Genomic DNA, 18,317 nt, shown 5'->3' with positions numbered 1-18,317 from the left:
TGTGACGAAGTGAGGCTTTTCACCTTGTTATGTTGCATGTGAGTTTTACACAGTGTGTGCCTCAGTTTCCCTTAGTTCTGCACCAATGCCTAAGGGGTGGGTGTGACAGGTTTTCCCTCCAGAACTATGGTACCCGCCTGATCCACCAGCCGGGGCTCCCTTCACACTGTACTGCTGTGACAAGCTACAGACACGCTCTTGGTCTCACACTTTCACCAGCGCACATTCAGGTAGGGACACAGCCAGTGGTGGTAACGTGTCAACAGGCTTTCTGACCAGCCCCTGCATGGGAAAGCTTCAGCTAAGGAAGTGCCCAGATACTCAAAACCCAAAATTATACCGTCCTGCACTGCACAGGGAACTGTACAGCGTAAGCTCATGAAATTCACCCACTCTCTCAATGTGGAGAGGAAATATTCACAGCTTTCCATCCCTCGTTATCATAGAATTTCAGGGTTGGAAAGGACCGCAGGAGGTCATCTAGTCCAACCCCCTGCTCGAAGCAGGACCAATTCCCAATTAAATCATCCCAGCCAGGGCTTTGTCAAGCCTGACCTTAAAAATATCTAAGGAAGGAGATCTCACCACCTCCCTAGGGAATGCATTCCAGTGTTTCACCACCCTCCTAGTGAAAAAGTTTTTCCTAATATCCAACCTAAACCTCCCCCTTATGACTCCCACACACTGGTTTCAGACAAAACAAAAACAAATTTATTAATTACAAAAGATAGATGTGAAGTGATTCTAAGGGACAGCAAACAGATCAAACCCTTCTCCGGTTCAGTCCTGGTTTCTCGGGTGTTTCCAAGCATCCCCTTGGGGCAGACAGTCAGTGAAGAATAACCATGATGATGTCACTTCCATGCATCAGTAGGAGCATCACCAGCAGATGGAGGGAAGTGATTATTCCCCTCTACTCATCACTGGTGAGGCCACACCTGGAGTATTGCGTCCAGTTTTGGGACCCCCACTACGGAAAGGAGGTGGACAAATTGGAGAGAGTCCAGCGGAGGGCAACAAAAATGATCAGGGGGCTGGGGCACATGACTTATGAGGAGAGGCTGAGGGAACTGGGGTTATTTAGTCTGCAGAAGAGAAGAATGAGGGGGGATTTGGTAGCAGCCTTCAACTGCCTGAAGGGGGGTTCCACAGAGGATGGAGCTCGGCTGTTCTCAGTGGTGGCAGATGACAGAACAAGGAGTAAAGGTCTCAAGTTGCAGTGGGGGAGGTTTAGGTTGGATATTAGGAAAAACTTTTTCACGAGGAGGGTGGTGAAGCACTGGAATGGGTTCCCAAGGGAGGTGGTGGAATCTCCTTCCTTAGAAGTTTTTAAGGTCAGGCTTTGTGACGAAGCGGGACTGTTCTTAATGTTTCCTCTGAATAGTGTGGGGGTGCCTCAGTTTCCCCTATGCAGTTCTTAGGTATCTAGGTGGTGGGATAAGGGTGTATGATCATTGCAGAGCCCTAGAGGGCAGGTGTGTGCAGAGGTCTAGACACAGACAATGGCCGACACCCTGTTTCCTGGCAACTGATGGCCTGGGCCCTTCCCCCCTGCAAGGTGAGAGTTAAAGGGTCCGAGAACAAAGGAATCCGGTGACCTCCTGGCCTGGGAAAGGGACAAAGCCCAGAGGAGGGGGGGCTGGAGGGAGTTTCAGTTTGGGGCTGGCTGGGGACATGGAGTGAAGGGCAGACGGGGTTGTCTGGCTCCCTGGCCCCAAAATGGACCCAGCTGAGGGGTCCTGTTCTCTGCACCTGCAAGCTCAGTTTTAGACCATGTTCCTGTCGTCTAATAAACCTTCTATTTTACTGGCTGGCTGAGAGTCCCGTCTGACTGTGGAGTTGGGGGGCAGGACCTTCTGGCCCCCCCCAGGACCCCGCCTGGGCAGACTCGCTGTGGGAAGCGAACGGAGGGGCAGAGGATGCTGAATGCGCCGAGGTCAGACCCAGGAAGGTGGAAGCTGTGTGAGCTTCTTGCCCTGGAGACAGTCTGCTCAGAGAGAGGAGGTTCCCCGGAGTCCTGCCTGGCTTCGTAGGGAGCAGTTCCAGAGCCTTGACTCGGTGACAACTGGTGTCAGCAGTGGGATAAACTGCACCCCGTGGTTGGAGCATCCTGCAGTAAGTGACTGGAGAGCAGTAAAACGAAGGGGGATTAACGGGAGACGGGCGGGCTGGAGGCTCTGAGAGGTGCAGTTCCAGGAGGCGGAGGAGCCTACGACTTAACCCCGAGAGAGAGTAGACCCCCGAGAAGGGCTGTCGATTCTTCCCAGGGAGCAGAGGGAGCTGAGAGCACAGGCCTGTGAGTCCGTGAGCACGTGGGAACAGCGAGGAGATGGCCTATCACCATCTCCTTAAGAAGGACATTGTAGACCTGTGCAAGGAGAGAGGGCTGCCCACTGGAAAGCTCACTGAGGCACAGCTGATTGCTCGGTTGGAAGAGGAGGATCGCGCCAAGGAGCCGGTTCCTGACTCAGCTGAGGCCGCGAGAGAGGCTGGGAACCACCAAGCGGCCCCAGGGCCTGCACCAGTTCCCGAGCGAGCTGGGGCCCGGGGAGGGGCTGGGAGCAGCCAGGCAGCCCCGGGATCCACCTCCCCGACCAGCGGGGGATCTTCACGGCCCATCGGTGGAGCTGAAATGGAAATTGCAGAAGGACCGGGAGAGGCGATGGCAGAGTGGCAGCTGGGGAGAGTGGGGATGATCTGGGAAAAGGGGTATCCAGTGAGGTGGCAAACTTGGCCGATGACACAAAACGACTCAAGATAGTTAAGTCCCAAGCAGACTGCGAAGAGTTACAAAAGGATCTCTCAAAACTGGGTAACAAAATAGCAGATGATATCCCAGCCCCACCCGGCTGCTCTAACCACCAGCCCCCACTCCCCTCCCACAGCTGGGGAGAGAACCCAGGAGTCCTGGCTTCCAGCCCTAACCCACCAGCCCCCACTCCCTTCCCAGAGCTGGGGAGAGAACCCAGGAGTCCTGGCTCCCAGCCCCCCTGGCTCTAACCACTAGCCCCCACTCCCCTCCCAGAGCCAGGGAGACAACCCAGGAGTCCTGGCTTCTAGCCCTAACCCACCAGCCCCCACTCCCCTCCCAGAGCTGGGGAGAGAACCCAGGAGTCCTGGCTCCCAGCCCCCCCGCTCTAACCACTAGCCCCCACTCCCCTCCCAGAGCCAGGGAGAGAACCCAGGAGTCCTGGCAGTGCCCCAGGTACATTCCTTCTCAAGACCCATAGTTGTCTCAGTCCTGCCCTTAAAGCAGGGGGTTCTCAGACTTCACTGTGCCCCCTTTCTGACAACAAAAATGACTACATGACCCCAGGAATGGGGACCGAAGCCTAAGCTCGACTCCCACTGCCCCGGGCAGGGGGAACAAAGCAGAAGCCTGAGGGCTTGGGGCCCGGGCGGTGGGGCTCAGGCTTCGGCCCAGGGTCCCAGCAACTCTCGGCCAGCTCTGGCCGGCCCATTCAAATGGGGGTCCCGACCCACCGTTTGAGAACCACTGTCTTAAAGCGAAGGGGGAGGGGGAAGGAGCCAGTGGCCTGGCTGGGGGGCGGGGGAGCGGAAGGAAATTCTTGAGGACACAAAGTGGACTTTGTCCCCCCTATTTGCCGTGTGATCCGAGTCGTCCCCCCCTCGGACACGGCCTGCAGCCCCCGGCCCCCAGCCTGTCCCTGGCGCTCCTGGGACTCCTAGAGCTCAGCGCAGACCCAGAGGTAGCTGGGAGCCAGGACTCCTGGGTTCTTTCTTTGACTCTGGGAGGGAAGTGGGGGCTGGTGGGTTAAAGCAGCGGCGGCCTGGGAGCCAGGACTGCTGGGTTCTCTCACCGACTCTGGGAGGGGAGCAGGATCTGGTGGTTAGAGCAGCTGGGGGATGGAAGCCAGGACGCCTCGGTTCTATCCTTGGCTCCGGGATAGGAGCTGGGTCTGATGGTTAGAGCAGGGGGAGCTGGAAGCCAGGACTCTAGGAGGGGAGTGGGGTGTAGTGGTTAGAGCAGGGGGGATACTGGGAGCCAGGACTCCTGGGTTCTAACCCAGCAAGGGGAGCGGGATGTAGCGGAGGTCGGGGAGGAGGCTGGAAGCCAGGACTCCTGCCTTGTCTCATCAGCTGTGCTGGTAAGTTGCTGGCAGGAGCCTTTGTCTCCCTGTGCCTCAGTTTCCCCAGCTGCGTCTCAGGAATTGAGGAGACTAGCTTGCCAGAGGATCCACAGCATCAAAGTTCATGGACTGACCCTCATCTCTTTCCCTTCAGCTGGTTTGTTTTTCCACCCCAGCCCCCAGCAACTTCTGATCTCCTGTCTCCAGGGAACAGCGATGGGGGACCCCATGGCAGAACTTGCATGCCCTGAACCCCCCGATGGGGGGTGGGGCTGGATGGTGGTGCTAGCCGGCTTCCTCCAGTCAGCGCTGGTTTTCGGGGTGATCCGCTCCTTCGGCGTCTTCTTCATGGAGTTTGTGGGGTACTTCGGGGAGCTGGCGGGGCGCGTCTCATGGGTGACCTCCATCGGGATCAGCGTGCAGCAGCTGGGGGGTGAGTGAGGGACCCCGGCGTGGGTGGGGGGCTAAGATCTCAGGAACAGAAGTGGAGTAGCTGGGAGCCCCCCTCCCCCAGCCACTGCTCCCCAAAGAGCCCCTGCTGGGGGAAGCCCAGAGCTCCCCAGCAAGCCCACTCCTCCCCCAGAGTCAGCTGCATCGCAGGGTAACAGGGCCCGCCCCATGTCTCTCTGCTGCCCCCTGCAGGTCCGGTGGGCAGCGCCCTCAGCACCCAGTATGGCGCCCGCCCCGTGGTGATGGCCGGGGGTGTCCTCTCGGGGCTGGGCATGTTCCTGGCGTCCTTCGCCACCAGCCTGACCCACCTGTACCTGAGCATCGGGCTGCTCTCAGGTAGGTCCCCCCTGAGACCTCCCCCCCGCCTCAGTGCCCTCTGGGAGTATCCTCCTTCAAGGCTGGGAGCAAGGGCTTCTGGGTAACCCAGTGCACCATGGTCTAGTTATAGTTGCCCAGGGAGCAGGGGCTCCTGGGTAAAATCCAGGCATCTGTGTCCTCAGGTTAGGGTCCTGGGACCGGGGGGGGGTCTCTTTTAGGGTTCTGCAGCCATTCCTCCTCCCAGATGGGTCCTAGACATTAAGACCAGGAGGGGACCGTCCAATCTGGCCTCCTGCACCATCCCTGCTGCCTACTCCTCCTTCCAGCCCATATCTGGTGGTCGAGCTAGACCATGGCACACGAAGCAGTGGAAAATCACACCCACACCCACACCTCCCATGGCCTTGGTTCTTGAGTGTGGTGCCCATGGCCCAGACTCTGCTGCCCCTTCTGAGCTCTAGAACCCTCTGCTCTGGATCATCCATAGTTGCTCTAGCCCAGATCTCCATGCTCACGAGCGTGGCCTAGATCGTCGCAAGGCCAATTTCCTGCCTAGCTCAGGCCAGTCCATTTCACCCAGTTCCTTCCCCGCCACAGCTCTGGCAAGCTAGAGCAAGGGCCAGAGCAGTGATCTAGAACCCAGCACAATGGCAGCTGGCACCTAGAACCCCCCACTCACGGGCTTCACCAGGACTTCCCCTCCCCCCATCCCAGACCCAGCCAGCATGGCTTGAGATGACGTGTCTCTAATTGCTCATGACTCTCCCACCCCCAGGCCAGATGCTAAAGGGACAATGGCTCTTTCTCCCCAGTCATGTCCTGCAGCCAACCTAGAACATACAATGCTTTGGGTTACCTAGAGCACACGGCATGTGTCACCTAGAACCCAGAGTATCTAATTGTTTAGACATCCTAGAACATACAATGCTTTGCGTTATCTAGAATGCTCCATTCAGCCTGGTGTCCTACCTGCCCCATCCCCAGATCAGACCCACCAATCCTGGTTTTGGTCACCTGTTCACTTTCCTTCCCCCCCCCGCAGGACTGGGCTGGGCCTTGGTCTTCACCCCTTCCGTGGCTTCTGTGGCCCGGTACTTCAGCAAGCGCCGGGCCTTCGCCACGGGCCTGGCTGTCTCGGGGGCAGGCCTGGCCTCCTTCGCCTTCTCCCCACTCTTCCAGCTGCTGGTGGACACCTACGCCTGGCGGGGGGCCCTCCTGGTGGTGGCTGGCATCTCCTTCAACCTGGTGGCCGCCGGGGCCCTGCTGCGGCCGTTGGAGCTGGAGGGCAACAAGGCATCCGTGCAGGAGGCAGGGTGGCTGCAGCTGCCGGCCTTCTCCTCCTTCTGCTGGCCACGCCTGGCCTGCCACAGGCCCTTCCTCCTGTTCTCTGCGGCCTTCATCTTGGTGGATGCCGGCTACTACGTGCCCTATGTCCACCTGGTGCCCCACGCCCGGGAGCTGGGCTTCGACGAATACCGAGCCGCCTTCCTCCTGTCCTCGGCCGCCGTGGCCGACCTGTGCGGCCGTGTGGTGGGCGGCTGGCTGGCCGACCGCTTCGCCATCCGTCTGGTCCACAGCCTGACCCTCTGGACTGTCCTGACGGGCCTCTCCATGATGCTGGTGCCCCTGGGGCAGAGCTACTCCCTCCTGATGGGCCTCTGCATCTGCTACGGCTTCTTCGCCGGCGCCCTGGTGCCCCTCCAGTTCTCCGGCCTGGCGGAGATCGTGGGAACGGGGCACATCATGGAGGGGATTGGGCTCATGCAAATGCTGGAAAGTGCTGGCTCCCTCGTGGGGGCCCCTCTGTCCGGTAAGGAACCAGGTTCTCTTTCCTACTGGGCTGCCCCGTCCCTTTTGGACCCAATATTTGGAACGGTTGCTGCCAGGAGAAACTGAGGAAGGAGGCAGATAAAAGTCTTTCCTGACAAGTGGACCCAGGCAGCCCACCGTCCTTTGCCTGGTCTCTGACACATCCCCAGGGGCTGGTAGGGGAACCCGGGCCTGCCCTCTACTCTGGGTTCCAGCTCACAGGCTCTCCAGTCACTGCCCTACGTCCTGGCTTCCCCCTCTCCCCCATCTCTGGGTTCGCCAGCCTCCCACTTCCCTCCTCCCAGGGAACAACTATGGACTACCCCCTAGAGTCCCTACTTGGCCACCATCACCCCTTCCAGTCTTGTGTGGGGGTGGACACCCACTCCCACAAGTTCTAAGCCTTTCTTGCATGAATTCATCAATCTAGCTTCATAGAGAGGGCTGTAGGGAGGGAGGGAAACAAAAAGGAAGGTGACCCATTAATTACAGGTAACCCCCAGAATTAAACCTTCCCCCAGAACGAGGTCCTGGCCTGGGACTCGGAAGACCTGGGTTCTAGTTGAACAACATGTTCTAGGTCACCCAAAGCCTCCCATTGTCTAAATAGCCCTAGGAATATGGTCGAAAGGGGATGCCAATCCTGGGTGCTAGGCTGTGGCGCTCCGGGTCCTAGGTAGCTCTAACAACTCTAAAAAGCCCTAATCATATGATCTAAAGATGACTCCAATCCTGAGAACTAAATCGTGGCATTCTGGGTTCTAAGTATGGGTTCTAGGTAGCCAATAAACCCATGTGGGCCTCTGTAGCCTGAAATCATGTAGGCTAATGCCTGATGTCGGCCAGCTAGCTAGAACATTATTAGTGATTGATTACTGTAGACATAGGAGCCCTTGTCATGGACTGGAACTCGATTGTGCTAGGAGCTGTATAGAATCCAAAGATGGTGTCATGGGGTCCCCGGGCGATGCTCTGGAACTGCTCCCCACGAAGCCAGGCAGGACTGTGGGGCAGTCGCCTTTCTGGGAGCAGCCTGTCTGCAGGACACACAGCTCACCCAGCTTCCACCTTCCTGGGTCTGACCTCGGACCATTCAGCATCCTCTGCCCCTCCGTGTGCTTCCCACAGCGAGTCCGCCCAGGCAGGCTCCTGGGGAAGCCAGAGGGTCCTGCCCCCCAACTCTGCAGTCAGACGGGACTCTCAGCCAGCCAGTAAAACAGAGGTTTATTAGACGACAGGAACATGGTCTAACACAGAGCTTGTAGGTGCAGAGAACAGGACCCCTCAGCTGGGTCCATTTTGGGGGGCAGTGAGCCAGACAACCACGTCTGCCCTTCACTCCATGTCTCCAGCCAGCCCCAAACTGAAACTCCCTCCAGCCCCTCCTCCTCTGGGCTTTGTCCCTTTCCCGGGCCAGGAGGTCACCTGATTCCTTTGTTCTCCAACCCTTCAGCTCTCACCTTGCAGGGGGGAAGGGCCCAGGGCATCAGTTGCCAGGAAACAGGGTGTTGGCCATCCTCTGCGTCCAGACACCTGCACACACCTGCCCTCTAGGGCTCTGCAATGACCATACCCCCTTATCCCACCAACTAGATACTTAAGAACTGCCTAGGGGAAACTGAGGCACCCCCACACTGTTCAGAGGAAACATTAAGAACAGTCCCACTTCATCACAGATGGTCCTTCCCCCAAAGCCCTTACCATCTAAGTATAAGACAAGAGACAACAGCAGGATATGTATAGAATATGGTATTCTGGAGTCTAAGTATCACTGAAAATGTGTTTGAGATAATCCATGACTGTGGTCTGCATAGTCCCATGAGACTGTCAAGCAGATATGTTCTAGGCTGTCCAAACCACCAGGCTTTGGGGTTCTAGGTAGCCCTTTCAGTACTTTCTAGGTAACCCATCACTTCGTACCGTCTAGTCTGTCTAGACACCAAGATGTTCTGTGACTTAGGTGACACATACAGTACTTTCTAGATAATCCGTGCAGGATGTCTAGGCAATGAGGCATTTTGGGTTCTAGGTAATGCATATTGTACACTCTAGATAACTCAAAGCCACATATGTTCTGGGATGTCTAGAGAATTAGATATTCTGGGTTCCAGGTAACATGTAGTGCATTCTAGATAACACAAAGACTTGTATGTTCTAGCATGTCTAAATAATTAGATGCTCCAGGTTCTAGGTGACACACACCGTGTGCTCTCGGTAACCCAAAGCTTTGTATGTTCTAGGTTGGCTGCGGGACATGACTGGGGACTACACAGCCTCTTTCATTGTAGCAGGGGCTTTCCTCCTCGCTGGAAGTTTGCTCCTTTTTGCCCTGCCAAATTATTTCTCCTGCCCCATGGACTCAACAACTGAGGAGGAGACCAGGGGAGACCCCTGAGACTTTAGCTCCTGGGGGGTTGTCCCAGAGAGCCAGATCAGAAGTGAGAGGTCAGCAGGAGGCAGAGCAGCGAGTACTGTATACAGAGCCAGCCGATAGGTGTCTGCTTCTTCGCTGACCATCGTAAGACGGTTGGAGGATGCATAAGAGATAGAAGGAGGAAGCTACCCAGTCCAGATTCACTCCTCTTTGCAAACTGGTGTCCAAAGCATCCTAGATCTTTCAGGCTAGAAAGGACCGCAATGGTCCCCTAGTCTGACCTTCTGCATGGCACAGAGAACTCCAGCCATTCCTGCCTACAGCCCATATCTGATGGTCGAGCTAGCAGTCTTGATTTAAAAGGACACGTGTGATGGAGAAGACGCCACCACTCCAGGGGAAATTGGCCCCCCTGGTTAATCGCCCTCCCCATGAAAAATTTGCGCTTGATTGGCCGAGCTAGTGAAGGTCGTCCCCTCCCTTTGACCGCGTTTCTCTGTCTGTCTGTGCGTAACACAGTCGCAACCGGCCGCCCCGGCCGATCGGTTCCAAACTTTCAGGGCACGGTCGAGGCATTGATAGCTAGAACCCTGTTGATTTAGGGGGAGATTGGAAAACAAACTAAGTGGGGAGAGGGACACACGGCGACTCTGCCAGACCCTCTGTGGTGAGGGTCTCTAGCTCAAAAGTTGATGGCAGAAATGTGATGCCTTGACTAGCTCGGCTTCCTTCCCCTGGAGTTGCACACCCTGAATGGCTTTCGTGACGCGTGTCCCCCGCAGAACTGGCCACAGCCTTCCAGGGAGGCTGGAGAGAGGGGGGAGCCAGCTCCGTGTCAGCCGAGATCCACAGATATTTATACAAGGACCCCTCGCCCGGCGCTGAGATATGGCCACCTCTGGGACGGGGCGACTGGTTATCCAGGGATCCCTCACCTGGTACTGGTTCTACCTGGTGCTGTCTTGCCCCAGCAGTGGCTGCATCTCAGCACTAGGTGAAGGGCCCCTGTATAACCAGCCGCCCCACCCCAGAGGTGGCCGCATCTCAGTGCTGGGTGAGGGATCCCTGTGTAACCAGCCGCCCTGCTCCAGAGGTGGCCGCATCTCAGTGCTGGGTGAGGGATCCTTTTCTGCGGAAAAGGACCTAGGGGTGACAGTGGACGAGAAGCTGGATATGAGTCAGCAGTGTGCCCTTGTTGCCAAGAAGGCCAATGGCATTTTGGGATGTATAAGTAGGGGCATAGCGAGCAGATCGAGGGACGTGATCGTTCCCCTCTATTCGACATTGGTGAGGCCTCATCCGGAGTACTGTGTCCAGTTTTGGGCCCCACACTTCAAGAAGGATGTGGATAAATTGGAGAGAGTCCAGCGAAGGGCAACAAAAATGATTAGGGGTCTGGAACACATGACTTATGAGGAGAGGCTGAGGGAGCTGGGATTGTTTAGTCTGCGGAAGAGAAGAATGAGGGGGGATTTGATAGCTGCTTTCAACTACCTGAAAGGGGGTTCCAGAGAGGATGGCTCTAGACTGTTCTCAATGGTATCAGATGACAGAACGAGGAGTAATGGTCTCAAGTTGCAGTGGGGGAGGTTTAGATTGGATATTAGGAAAAACTTTTTCACTAAGAGGGTGGTGAAACACTGGAATGCGTTACCTAGGGAGGTGGTAGAATCTCCTTCCTTAGAGGTTTTTAAGGTCAGGCTTGACAAAGTCCTGGCTGGGATGATTTAATTGGGGATTGGTCCTGCTTCGAGCAGGGGGTTGGACTAGATGACCTTCTGGGGTCCCTTCCAACCCTGATATTCTATGATTCTATGATCCCTGTGTAACCAGCTGCCCTGCTCCAGAGGTGGCCGCATCTCAGTGCCGGGCGAGGGGTCCCTGGCTAACCAGCTGCCCCCAGTTTTCTCCCACACCCACCGGGGCCAGACTGATGGGGTTCATAGCCTAGCAACACATGGGGTGGGGGGAAGGGTGGGGCTGCCATTAGACGCCTCCTCTCAGCTGCGGACTTCGCTTCACAATTCATTGATAAGAAAGCCCAACCTTTGAGACCCGGGTTGCCGTCTGGTGCCAGGCACCCTGCTGCTGTTTGCCGGGTCCCCGGAGCCGGGAGAGGGTCGAGGGGGCCTCTGTGCAGCCTCACCCACCCCGAGGTTAACAGCCTCAGGGTCATTCTGCAGGGCACTCGCTGGGATGCAGCCACCTCTGGCGTAGGGCATGGCTGCTGATTCATGGCCCAACCCCCCCTGCTGCGCTGCCCGGGGACCGTTCATCGTGGAGTCACCTCTGGGGTGGAGCAGATTGATCAGCCACACAGCAATGTTACACAGAGATTGCTCACCCAGCACCGAGGGGCTACCCCCTCTGGGGAGGAGTGAGGCAGCTGATTATGCCAGACTCACCTCTGGCACTCTGCACTGAATCTCCATGGAGCGCCCCGTCCTCTCGGAGCCCCCCGATGGGGGCTGGGGCTGGCTAGTGGCCCTGGCAGTCTTCCTGGAGTCGGGGCTGATTTTCGGGGTGATCCGCTCCTTCGGGGTCTTCTTCGTGGAGTTTGTGGGGCACTTCGGGGAGCCGGCGGGGCGCGTGTCCTGGGTCACGTCCATTACAATAGCCATCCTGCTGTTTGCTAGTGAGTATCGACTCTCCAGCCTTCTCCCTCCCCGCTTTAACCAGAATGTCTCATCCCTTGCCCGGCGGGGCGGCTGGTTACACAGGGACCCCTCTCCCGGCGCTGAGATGCGGCCACCTCTGGGGTGGGGCGGCTGGTTATACAGGGACCCCTTGCCCGGCGCTGAGATGCGCCCACCTCTTGGGCAGGGCGGCTGTTTTTCACTGGGATTCTCCCAACCCCACTTATTGCACCATCCTCCAGGAAAGGAGGGTGCTCTGAGCTCCACATACCTCCACTCCTCCCCCAGAGTCAGCTGCATCGCAGGGTAACGGGGCCCGACCGGTATCCCTCTGCTGCCCCTTGCAGGTCCAGTGGGCACTGCCCTCAGCACCCAGTATGGCACGCGCCCTGTGGTGATGGCCGGGGGCATCCTCTTGGGGCTGGGCATGTTCCTGGCGTCCTTCGCCACCAGCCTGACGCACCTGTACCTGAGCATCGGGCTGCTCTCAGGTAGGTCTCCCCTGAACCCCCCCTGCCTCAGTGCCCTCTGGGAGTATCCTCACTCAAGGCTGGGAGCAAGGGCTTCTGGGTAACCCAGTGCACTCTGGGACCATCCTCACCCAAGACCAGGAGCAAGGGATTCTGGGTAGCCTCAGTGCACCATGGGAGTCTAGCCCATTGCACAGGCCTCTTCCTGGAAGCAAGGCATTCTGGGTAAAATCTGGACAGAAGGATGCTCTGGGCTTGGGCAGTGAGGATTGACTGGCCCTTGGCTGTAGCTTAGAACCTTCTATAATGAAGGATCTGGAGAACCAGATTCTAGAACAGCAAACCCGGTTCTAGATCAGCAAACCCTGGTCCCAATCCCAGCGCAACGAGGCTCTCGAGCTTTGAGGCTCCAGCCTTCACTATAACAAAGGGCTGATCCCACCCAATGAGCTGTGAAATCTCCGCTCCACTCCCTCCTCCCCAGTAGCCTCCGGTGTCCGGATAATGCGAGGGAGGACATGGGGGTTTTGGTGTGCGGGCAATTCCCGACCGATGCAAGGGGGGGGGGGAAGGAGGGCTGTGCATTTTGGGTCAGAACTGACATTTGTCGAAGTTTGCGGTGCATCGAAAAGTTTGAACCAATCTCAGCTTTGCATGTTCTGATTTCGAGCATGTTTGGAAACAAAGTTGAAGGAAATGTGGACCTGACAAAATGAGAATGTTCTAATTTGGGGGGAGGTTTTCATGCCACACAGACGCCCCAATGCGAAATCAATACAGATCCAACGACCATTGCGGTGTAATCTGAGCTGCATTTTCACAACTCCAATATGTTCTAGGTAGCACAAACAGGATTCACGATGGGTTCTAGGTTGGCTTAACATGGGCCATTCCAGATGCACGATAGCTGTACAAGCTGGAGTCTACTTCAATTCAGTAGGTTCTAGGTAGCACAGACAGGAGTCATGCCTAGTGTCATGGAGTGTGGGGGAGTCCAGGCCCTGCACCCCTCTTCCTGGGATTCACTGAGACTCTCAGCCAGCCAGTAAAACAGAAGGTTTATTGGACAACAGGAACACAGTCCAAAACAGAACTTGTGGGTACACCCAGGACCCCTCAGTCAAGTCCTTCTGGGGGAGCAGAGAGCTTAGACCCCAGCCCTGGGGTTCCCTGTGTTCCTCCACCCAGCCCCAAACTGAAACTAAACTCCCGCAGCAGGCTCTCTCCTGCAGCCTGTCTTCACGTTCCTGGGCAGAGGTGTTACCTCCCCCTCCCCCTCCTGGCTCAGGTTACAGGCTCTCAGGTCTCCCATCCCCAGGGCACATTCCCAGGTCAACACGCCTCCCTCCCTGCTGCGTCACATCATCACACCTAGTTCTAGGTTTGTCTTAACACAGTGTGCTCCAGATGCATCCTAGCCCTGTAAGCTGTAGTCTACTCCAGCTCCAGATGTTCTAGGTCACACAAACAGGATTCATGGTGGGTTCCAAGTTGGCATAGCATGGTGCATTCTAGATGCGTCCTAGGCCTATACACTACAGTCTACTCCAGCTCCAGATGTTCTAGGTCGCACAAACAGGATTCGTGGTGGGTTCTAGGTTGGCATAGCATGGTGCATTCTAGATGTGTCCTAGGCCTATACACTGTAGTCTACTCCAGCTCCAGACGTTCTAGGTCGCACAAACAGGATTCATGCGGGGTTCTACGCTGGCTCAGCATGGTGCATCCTAGACGCATCCATACAAGCTGTAGTCAACTCCGACTCAAACCATTCTAAGTAGCACAATCTCCTGGCTCGAAGCAGGAGAGCCCACCTATCCAACCCCCATAACCCCAGTTCCCCACCTCTCTTGCAGGCTTCGGTGGCGCGCTAGTCTTTGCCCCTTCAGTGGCCATGCTTGCCCGTTACTTCAAACGACGCCGGGCGCTGGCCATCGCTGTGGCCTTCTCTGCACCTGGGTTGTCCTCGCTGGCCTTCTCCCCCCTCTTCCAGTTCCTGGTGGACTCCTATGGCTGGCGTGGAGGGCTCATGATTGTGGCAGGCCTGACCTTCCACCTGGTGGCATGTGGCACCCTCCTCCGCCCACTGGCCCTGGCAGAGGACTTGGCTCTGGCACCAGCCCCACAGAGGTCGTGGCTGGCGAAGCTGTCCTCCCTGTTTGGCTTGGCTTTGCTTGCCAGTCGGCCTTTCCTGACCTTTGCTGTAGCTGGCCTGTTGATGAATTTGGGCTACCTTGTCCCCTTTGTCCACCTAGTGCCCCACGCCCGCGAGATAGGCTTTGACGAATACCAGGCTGCCTGCCTCGTGTCCGTGATGGGTGCCACCGATCTGTGTGGCCGCCTGGTGGCTGGCTGGCTGGATGCCCGCAGGGCCTTCCGCCTCCTTCACATCCTGACTCTCTGGATCCTCCTGACGGGCGTCACGCTGCTCCTGGTTCCCTTTGGGCACACCTATCCCATCCTGATGGGCATTGACATCTGCTATGGGTTCTTAGCTGGTGCCGTTATCCCACTGAAATTCTCCAGCCTGGTGGAAATCGTGAGGACTGGTCGGATCTCAGAAGCTACTGGGCTCATAAACCTACTGGAGAGTTTTGGGGCTCTGGCTGGCCCCCCGTTATCTGGTAAGGTCTTGGAGTTTGCCTTTCTCCCCCTACTTTAGGCAGCAAGCACCTCCCATCCCCTGGCTGCTCATTCCACGGGCATGGATCAGCCAATGTGAAGTAGCCAGGGAGGTTCTGGTGACCCACAAGCAGGAACCAGGTTGTAGGTGATCTCTTCAGTCTGGGTACCATTTCACCCACCCTCTAACCTTTGGGGTCACCGCAGGGGCCATGGTTCACACCCCCTAAATTTGTACATTCTAGGTAGTGCTAGCCCTATGGGCTGTAGGCAGCTCTAGAACCTGGCTTTCTGAGTAACTGGAATGCTACATGCTTAGGTTCTAGGTAGCTCTAACCCTCTGGGCTAGACGTGACTTCACATCCCAGCTGTCTAGATTATTTGAACACTAGAAGGCCTGGGTTCAAGATAGCTGTAACCATATTGGTTAAGGACAACTCCAGTACTTGGCTTTCTGGATAGTTGGAACACTATATTCCCTCGGTTCCAGGTAGCTCTAACACTGTGGGTCATGGGCATCTCCTGAATCCAGCTTTCTAGGCAATTGGAACTCGATCTGCTCTGCGTTCTAGGTAGACTTGTGTTTTCCAGGGAGCCCTAAACCTGTAACCTGCACACAACTGCAGGCTCAAACTCTCTTGGTGACTACTCCAGCTTATGTTCTAGAAATCACAACCTTGCTGGGTTGTGAATACTGTCACAGAGTCCCCGGGCGATGCTCTGGGACTGTTCCCCACGAAGCCAGGCAGGACTCTGGGGCAGTCTCCTTTCTGGGAGCAGCCTGTCTGCAGGACACACAGCTCACACAGCTTCCACCTTCCTGGGTCTGACCTCGGAGCATTCAGCATCCTCTGCCCCTCCGTGCGCTTCCCACAGCGAGTCCACCCATGTGGGGTCCTGGGGAAGCCAGAGGGTCCTGCCCCCCAACTCCGCAGTCAGACGGGACTCTCAGCCAGCCAGTAACACAGAAGGTTTATTAGACGACAGGAACATGGTCTAACACAGAGCTTGTAGGTGCAGAGAACGGGACCCCTCAGCTGGGTCCATTTTGGGGGGCAGTGAGGCAGACAACCCCATCTACACTTCACTCCATGTCCCCAGCCAGCCCCAAACTGAAACTCTCTCCAGCCCCCCCTCCTCTGGGCTTTGTCCCTTTCCGGGCCAGGAGGGGACCTGATTCCTTTGTTCTCCAACCCTTTAGCTCTCACCTTGCAGGGGGGAATGGCCCAGGCCCTCAGTTGCCAGGAAACAGAGTGTCGGCCATTCTCTGTGTCCAGACCCCTGCACACACCTGCCCTCTAGGGCTCTGCAACGATCATACACCCTCATCCCCCACCTAGATACTTAAGAACTGCCTAGGGGAAACTGAGGTACCCTCACACTATTCAGAGGAAACATTAAGAACAGTCCCACTTCGTCACAAATAGCTCATAGCCTCCATTGTTGTGCCTAACTTTACCCATGGGACTTTTGTCGCAATTCCAATCTTGCTGCATTTTAGATACCTACCGTTGGCTGCATGCTGGGTTCTAGGTAGCCATAAGTAGTTGAATCCTAGGCAGTGCCTATGAGCTATAGTCAACCCCAGCTTAATATGTCCTACGTAGCACAAAGATGATGCATTCTGTGTTCCAGGTAGGCTTAACATGCTGTGTTCTAGATGCATCATAATCACATAAGATGTTGTCTATTCTGACTCCGCACATTCTAGGTAACACAAATAGGCACGCTGGGTTCTAGACTGGCGTAACATGGTGTGATCTAGATGCACGATACCATATAAACTATAGTCCACTCCAACTCGGTACATTGTAGGTGTCACAAAATGATGCAAGCTGGGTTCTAGGTACCCCTAATATTGGTATAACTTGTGTTCTTTTGTGTACTAGGTTTCCTAAGGGATGTGACTGGGAGCTACACAGTCTCTTTCATAGCATCTGGGACTTTCCTCATGGCGGGGGGCCTGGTCCTCTTTACAGTGCCAAACTTTTGCTCCTGTTCCACTGCTTCTCCTCCCAAACAGTCAGGTGACCCAGAGGATGCTGGGAATTTAACCCACCAGAATGGAGACCACCCCTGCACAAGGGAGCCCTGGGCGCTGAGCTCTGGGAACGGCTCAGGACAACCGTCCCCACTTAAATCAGGACAATAACGTCCTAGAGAGGAGTGAGATGAAGTGACATTGGAAATGGGGGAGGAGGGTAATCACAGCAGGCTAGATTCCGAGCTCAATTCCAGTGGTGTAAATCCAGAGTAACTCCAGTTCAGTTAATGGTGTAAATCCAGAGTGGCTCCAGTTCGGACAATGATATAAGGACCAGATTCTGAGCTCAGTGATGCTAGTGTAAATCCAGAGTTCAGCGTAACAGCCAGATTCACATCTCAGTTCCACTGGTGTAAATCCAGAGTCATTCCAGTTCAGTCAATGGTGCAAATCCAGAGTCACTCCCAATCAATAAAAGCTATAAGAACCAGACTTTGATCTCAATTCCACTGGTGTAAATCCAGAGTTGCTGCAGTGTAAAAAGGGCCAGATACTGAGCTCAGTACCACCAGTGTGAATCCAGAGCCACTCCAATTCACTCAATGGTGTAAATCCAGAGTCACTCCCAATCAATAAAAGCTATGAGGACCAGACTTTGATCTCAATTCCACCGGTGTAAATCCAGAGTCGCTGCAGTGCAAAAAGGGCCAGATACTGAGCTCAATACCACCAGTGTGAATCCAGAGCCACTCCAATTCACTCAGTGGTGTAAATCCTGAGTGACTCCAGTTCAGTCAATAGTTTAAATCCAGAGTCACTCTTCTGAGAGGGTTACTCCATTTTTACAGCTCAGGTCTGCTCTTCCACCGGCTTCTCCCCTTGAAGTTTGTGTAGACCCTACTGAAAAAACATTTGCCGGAAAACCACGCTCTCGGCGTTAAATGCAGGGTAGGCACCAGGTTCACCCTGGGAGCCGAGCCCGCGGCTGACCCCAGAGGCCCTTTTGAAGCTTCAGCTGTATTTCTTATCAGCAGCGCCCAACCCCACCCGCCCTTATCTCGGTGCCCCAGGCCCACGGGCAAGCCGGGTCAATGGGACCCTTGGAGGGCAGAGACAGGGAGGCGGAAAGGAGACAGGCTGGAATCCTGCGTGAGGTTTCGGGGGGTGTGGCTGAAAGAGGCTACGGAGACGCTGCAGATGTGGAGCGTGGGGAAGAGCGGGGATTTCTGGGTTCTCTCCCTGGCTCTGAGAGGGGAGTGGGGGCTGGTGGGTTAGAGCTGCGGGGGCCGCGAGCCAGGACTCCTGGGTTCTCTCCCGGGCTCTGGCTGGGGAGTGGGGGCTGGTGGTTAGAGCAGGTGGGGGGCTGGGAGCCAGGACTCCTGGACCCTAGTATCCCGGGGAGCAGGAAGGAACAGTGAACCTCACTGTCACCTGGAGATCTCCACACTCCTGTGGGGGGTGCAGAAGGGGCAATTTGGGTGGGGTACAAGAGGCATGTGGCAGGGCTGGGGTGAAATTCACCAGCTCCCCACCCCCAGATTTGCACCCAGGGGGGCTGCCCCA

General features: G+C 56.1%; 2 protein-coding genes across 4 annotated transcripts; both read left to right on the top strand.

The window, feature by feature from the left end:
* Positions 1 to 3,601: 3,601 nt before the first annotated feature.
* On the top strand, positions 3,602 to 9,528 carry LOC125628646 (monocarboxylate transporter 13-like). 2 transcript variants are annotated; one of them, XM_048833885.2, is made up of 5 exons: positions 3,602 to 3,710; positions 4,246 to 4,524; positions 4,734 to 4,877; positions 5,902 to 6,669; positions 8,909 to 9,528. In XM_048833885.2, the coding sequence occupies exons 2-5, from the start codon at positions 4,308 to 4,310 to the stop codon at positions 9,061 to 9,063; spliced, it is 1,284 nt and encodes a 427-aa protein (XP_048689842.1). In that variant the 5' UTR covers positions 3,602 to 3,710; positions 4,246 to 4,307; the 3' UTR covers positions 9,064 to 9,528. The 2 variants fall into 2 exon arrangements, with proteins under 2 accessions (XP_048689842.1, XP_074980256.1); XM_075124155.1 differs by lacking the exon at positions 4,734 to 4,877.
* Positions 9,468 to 17,407, top strand: LOC125628539 (monocarboxylate transporter 13). 2 transcript variants are annotated; one of them, XM_075124156.1, is made up of 4 exons: positions 9,468 to 9,548; positions 12,026 to 12,169; positions 14,005 to 14,772; positions 16,660 to 17,407. In XM_075124156.1, exons 2-4 carry the CDS (start codon positions 12,076 to 12,078, stop codon positions 16,920 to 16,922), a joined length of 1,125 nt encoding a protein of 374 aa, XP_074980257.1. In that variant the 5' UTR covers positions 9,468 to 9,548; positions 12,026 to 12,075; the 3' UTR covers positions 16,923 to 17,407. The 2 variants fall into 2 exon arrangements, with proteins under 2 accessions (XP_074980257.1, XP_048689530.1); XM_048833573.2 differs by lacking the exon at positions 9,468 to 9,548 and adding an exon at positions 10,682 to 11,677.
* The last annotated feature ends 910 nt before the right edge of the window (positions 17,408 to 18,317 follow it).

This window comes from Caretta caretta, chromosome 28 (genome assembly GCF_965140235.1).
Source record: "Caretta caretta isolate rCarCar2 chromosome 28, rCarCar1.hap1, whole genome shotgun sequence".
Taxonomy (NCBI): domain Eukaryota; kingdom Metazoa; phylum Chordata; order Testudines; family Cheloniidae; genus Caretta; species Caretta caretta.
The sequence above is the reverse complement of the archived record's forward strand: the minus strand, read 5'-3'. Positions and strand labels throughout refer to the sequence as shown.